The 6,011-nt window shown below is 43.6% G+C and overlaps 1 protein-coding gene across 1 annotated transcript; it reads right to left on the reverse strand.

Annotated features, from left to right (window-relative positions):
- Window positions 1–410: 410 nt before the first annotated feature.
- LOC123992385 (EF-hand calcium-binding domain-containing protein 9-like) lies at window positions 411–3,086 on the reverse strand. The gene is made up of 4 exons (XM_046293527.1): window positions 2,951–3,086; window positions 2,531–2,679; window positions 723–899; window positions 411–491 (listed from the first exon to the last, which is right to left on the reverse strand). The coding sequence occupies exons 1-4, from the start codon at window positions 3,084–3,086 to the stop codon at window positions 411–413; spliced, it is 543 nt and encodes a 180-aa protein (XP_046149483.1).
- Between the last annotated feature and the right edge of the window lie 2,925 nt (window positions 3,087–6,011).

The raw sequence follows: 6,011 nt of genomic DNA on the forward strand, positions 1-6,011 counted from the left end.
TAAACAAACAGCTTTATTTTTTCTCAGCCTTGTAAACAACTTCCCTCCTCCTCTATTCTCCTCTTTCTCCCTCTCTCCCTCTCTCCCTCTCTCCCTCTCTCCCCCTCTCCCTCTCTCCATATCTCTCAGTCAGTGTGGCTGCTGCATTCGCTTTGTGACTCGGGAGGTGTGTGTGTGACCCCTGCATTGGTCGCACCTCTCTCCTGTCTGGGGGTGTTGGTTCTCCTCACCTGTAACCTGGGATCAAAACACATCCAACTTTATTTAAAACATATTAATATGTTCTTCAAAAAAATTATTCAATCCAAGCAGTGAAAGTAAATAAATTATGAATTGAGAAAAGTAAAAGTGCTTAAAAATATGTTACAAGCAACAATGATAAAATAATCAAAACATATCAGACTAAATCCTTACTTCTGCATCTTCTTGGTCTCCTCCTGCATGTCGATACAGGCCATAGTGAACATCTTAAACTCCTTGTAGTTCAGGTGCTAAGGGAGACACAGAGGTGTATAGTCTGCTTTGAAGACAAACACATAGAGGGCAACCTAAAGCTGGGTAGTGGAGTCATCGCTGTCTCTGGACAGCTCAGGACGTATCACGGCTTAGAGTAGCATGTCTCTAACTAGAGACATCAAACTGGAAGATCTTACCCTTGTCAAAGGTAATGCACTATACAGTATAGTGAATAGGCTTCAAACCCAGAGAGAGAGTCAGTGTACCTCGTCTCCGGAGACGTCGAACTCGTAGAAGATCTTATCGAGGGCGTGTCCCTTGAGGTTGAACAGGAAGCCAGAGGCCTGGAACTCGGCGGGGCTGATGGTGCGACCTCCGTCCATGTCCAGCAACTCAAACACCGGCCTGGAGTGACGGAAGATGAAGTTCTTCTCCACGTGGTACTGGAAGAGATCACACACACACACACGCACGCACACACACACACACACGCACGCACGCACGCACACACACACGCACGCACACACACGCACGCACGCACGCACGCAAGCACACACACGCACGCACGCAAGCACACACGCACACGCACGCAAGCACACGCACACACACACGCACGCACACACACACACACACACACACACGCACGCACGCACACACATGCACACACACACACTCACGTGCACGCGCACGCACACGCACGCACGCACGCACACACACACACACACACACACACACACACACACACACACACACACACACACACACACACACACACACACACACACACACACACACATTCAAGCCAGCAGCATACCACTATGCATCCCACTGCTGGCTGGCCTGTGAAGCTAAGCAGGGTTGGTCCTGTTTTGACCCTTGATGGGAGACCAGATGCTACTGGAAGTGGTATAGGATGCACTCTTTCTTCTGGTCAATTTTTTTACATCCCAATGCCCCAGGGCAGTGATTGGGGACATTGGTCTTTCTTTTGTAAGGTCTTTCGGATGGTATGTTAAACAGATGTCCTGACTCTCTGTGGTCACTAAAGATCCCATGGCACTTATTATAAGAGTAGGGGTGTTAACCCTGGTGTCCTGGTTAAATTCCCAATCTGGCCTTCAAACCATTATGGTCACCTATTCATCCCCAGCTAACAATTGGCTCATTCATCCCCCCACCCCTCTCATTTAACTATTTCCCAGGTTGTTGCTGTAAATAAGAATTTCTATGAAACCTATGTTTTCTGGTCAACATTGAATCATGGCTGTAAAAAGCCTGTTGTTATATTTGTAAACGTGACTGTAATTGTCTAATGAGATATGAAAGGGGAAGCAGGTTGTGATCAAGGGATTTTCATCTCCTTGCCAGATATGAGAAGTTGTTTCCCCATGATAAACATGACCAACAGATAATGGACTTTAATGACCTTCAGTTTGACCACAAGGTTCTGACATACAAGCTCTATTCTCCTGACCACAAGGTTCTGTAGTAACCGATATGACATAATATAGTTCAATGCTGGAAGACAAATATACACACAACACACACACACTGTCACGTTCTGTCCATCGTTCGTCTGTGTTTTCCTTGTTTTAGTGTTGGTCAGGACGTGAGCTGGGTGGGCATTCTATGTTGTGTGTCTGGTTTGTCTATTTCTATGTTTGGCCTGATATGGTTCTCAATCAGAGGCAGGTGTTAGTCATTGTCTCTGATTGGGAACCATATTTAGGTAGCCTGTTTTGTGTTGGGTTTTGTGGGTGATTGTTCCTGTCTCTGTGTTTGCAACAGATAGGACTGTTTAGGTTTTCACTTTTCATATATAGTTGCCTTTATTAAAAACACGAATAACCACCACGCTGCATTTTGGTCCGCCTCTGTTTCACCAGAAGAAAACCCTTACACACACACACACACACACACACACACACACACACACACACACACACACACACACACACACACACACACACACACACACACACACACACACACACACACACACACACACACACACACACACACACACACACACACACACACACACACAGAGAGGGGAGAGAGAGAGGAACACTACCTCGCTGCAGAGCAGGATGCAGACCAGCATGTAGAACTGTTCGAAGGCGATCTCTCCGCCGGCGTTCCAGTCTAGCATGTCAAAGGTCATCATGATCTCCTTTTTCTTCAGGTCAGTCACATGGTGCATGAAGTGGTAGAACTGGATGTCTGCAAGAAGAAGAGCCACTTAGCCTACTGTTTGTTGCTTTAATAGAGTTGGTGGAAAAACATTTTAATAACCAACATGATTTTCTTTTGTCAGGTTACACCCCATACACGTTATGAGGACACAAATGACCTGGATGTCTATGAATACATTGATACACATTTGAATGTTTTTACCAATGTTTTTCTGTCATGTTACTCTTGCCACATTACTCACACAAATCTAAGTACCTGAATGAACTCAGGAATACTTAGACATAAATCCAAAATCTACCATTCAGAGTGTTCCTGTTGTGGACATCCAGTAGTTTGAAGTAATCAGACAGTATTTTGGCGTTGCGCAGGGAGAGAAGACAGTAGACACTGTCAAAGTCCAGATAATTTAAAAGAGCTCCTTTCTTTAGCTTCATCTTGGCTCACTGACTGACCACTACAGAAGTGCTGTCCCTCTCAGCTCTACCTGACACTGAATGACCACTACAGAAGTGCTGTCCCTCTCAGCTCTACCTGACACTGACTGACCACTACAGAAGTGCTGTCCCTCTCAGCTCTACCTGACACTGAATGACCACTACAGAAGTGCTGTCCCTCTCAGCTCTACCTGACACTGACTGACCACTACAGAAGTGCTGTCCCTCTCAGCTCTACCTGACACTGAATGACCACTACAGAAGTGCTGTCCCTCTCAGCTCTACCTGACACTGAATGACCACTACAGAAGTGCTGTCACTCTCAGCTCTACCTGACACTGAATGACCACTACAGAAGTGCTGTCCCTCTCAGATCTACCTGACACTGAATGACCACTACAGAAGTGCTGTCCCTCTCAGCTCTACCTGACACTGACTGACCACTACAGAAGTGCTGTCCCTCTCAGCTCTACCTGACACTGAATGACCACTACAGAAGTGCTGTCACTCTCAGCTCTACCTGACACTGACTGACCACTACAGAAGTGCTGTCACTCTCAGCTCTACCTGACACTGAATGACCACTACAGAAGTGCTGTCCCTCTCAGCTCTACCTGACACTGAATGACCACTACAGAAGTGATGTCCCTCTCAGCTCTACCTGACACTGAATGACCACTACAGAAGTGCTGTCCCTCTCAGCTCTACCTGACACTGAATGACCACTACAGAAGTGCTGTCCCTCTCAGCTCTACCTGACACTGAATGACCACTACAGAAGTGCTGTCACTCTCAGCTCTACCTGACACTGAATGACCACTACAGAAGTGCTGTCACTCTCAGCTCTACCTGACACTGAATGACCACTACAGAAGTGCTGTCCCTCTCAGCTCTACCTGACACTGACTGACCACTACAGAAGTGATGTCCCTCTCAGCTCTACCTGACACTGAATGACCACTACAGAAGTGCTGTCACTCTCAGCTCTACCTGACACTGACATCACAATGGTTCACCGTTGAATTTGATGTTCTATTACAGATTCTACATTCTATTGATAGAATTGTAACATGAATGATAAACTCATTTAGTATCGTTTTAATTGAATAATCATTACATATTATTTTGACAGTATATGACAACTTTCCAGTCTTTGCCATAATATCTTTGACATTTGTGTCACTACACTGAAAAGACAGTGATTCACTTGACTAATTCAAAGGTCTAAAACTGTACTGCACACTGTCAGGGAATTCCAATATTAGTTACACTACCTCATGTGTGAGGAAAGTAGACAACAACCTCTTAGTTGTATTGTTGTTCTACCTTTCACATAACTGAAAAGGTGCATCATCACAGTGTGACGACCCTCCCACTCTGTTTGCCAAATTCTTTTTGCTCTTATTCCGTTATCTCCACGTTGTTTCCCTCTATGTAACGGGCTACGAGCCAGTTCGTGACAACAGACAAACATGTCTCAAAGAAAGTGAACCTTCGTTACATAATTTCATTCCCTCAGTCCTTTCAGGGTCACATCAACTAAATTATTACATTCTCTGAGTACTCCTAAATGATAACATTTAAAAAGCAGAGGCTTTTATGAAACCATTTTGCTATGACTGGTGTTTACTGTACAATCACATACCATGTTTACATTTATAACGTTATGGATGAGAAGGATAATAATTGTAATCAAAGTGAAGAGATTGTTTTTGAGGGGGATGGTTGAGGCTACAAGGTAGCCAGCAACCTTACTACCATATTGTCTGAGGTAAGAAATATTTAAAAAGATAACATAACTTAATTACAGTTGTAAAATGTTTAAACAAGTGACTGAAAGTTTCTTTATAGCCTTTAAGCTATTTGACACAGCTTTTTATGTCATATTGCTGGATAATTAGCTACGTTTTTAAGAGCTTTTCAATTGGCATCTCTCCCTGTTTTCAGTCACAGGTGGGGCCTGGATTAGGTGTGAGCAGTGCAGGAGGTGGACTCATGAGTTGTAACGTTACTGGGGATAGCTTTAGCAGAGTATAAGAGTTGCTACTTCAATGTTACAGTGAATGAGTTGTAACGTTACTGGGGATAGCTTTAGCAGAGCATAAGAGTTGCTACTTCAATGTTACAGTGAATGAGTTGTAACGTTACTGGGGATAGCTTTAGCAGAGCATAAGAGTTGCTACTTCAATGTTACAGTGAATGAGTTGTAACGTTACTGGGGATAGCTTTAGCAGAGTATAAGAGTTGTTACTTCAATGTTACAGTGAATGAGTTGTAACGTTACTGGGGATAGCTTTAGCAGAGCATAAGAGTTGCTACTTCAATGTTACAGTGAATGAGTTGTAACGTTACTGGGGATAGCTTTAGCAGAGCATAAGAGTTGCTACTTCAATGTTACAGTGAATGAGTTGTAACTTTACTGGGGATAGCTTTAACAGAGCATAAGAGTTGCTACTTCAATGTTACAGTAAATGAGTTGTAACGTTACTGGGGATAGCTTTAGCAGAGCATAAGAGTTGCTACTTCAATGTTACAGTAAATGAGTTGTAACGTTAGTGGGGATAGCTTTAGCAGAGCATAAGAGTTGCTACTTCAATGTTACAGTAAATGAGTTGTAACGTTACTGGGGATAGCTTTAGCAGAGCATAAGAGTTGCTACTTCAATGTTACAGTGAATGAGTTGTAACGTTAGTGGGGATAGCTTTAGCAGAGCATAAGAGTTGCTACTTCAATGTTACAGTAAATGAGTTGTAACGTTACTGGGGATAGCTTTAGCAGAGCATAAGAGTTGCTACTTCAATGTTACAGTAAATGAGTTGTAACGTTAATGGGGATAGCTTTAGTAGAGCATAAGAGTTGCTACTTCAATGTTACAGTGAATGAGTTGTAACTTTACTGGGGATAGCTTTAGCAGAGCATAAGAGT

This window comes from Oncorhynchus gorbuscha, linkage group LG13, assembly GCF_021184085.1.
Source record: "Oncorhynchus gorbuscha isolate QuinsamMale2020 ecotype Even-year linkage group LG13, OgorEven_v1.0, whole genome shotgun sequence".
Lineage (NCBI taxonomy): Eukaryota > Metazoa > Chordata > Actinopteri > Salmoniformes > Salmonidae > Oncorhynchus > Oncorhynchus gorbuscha.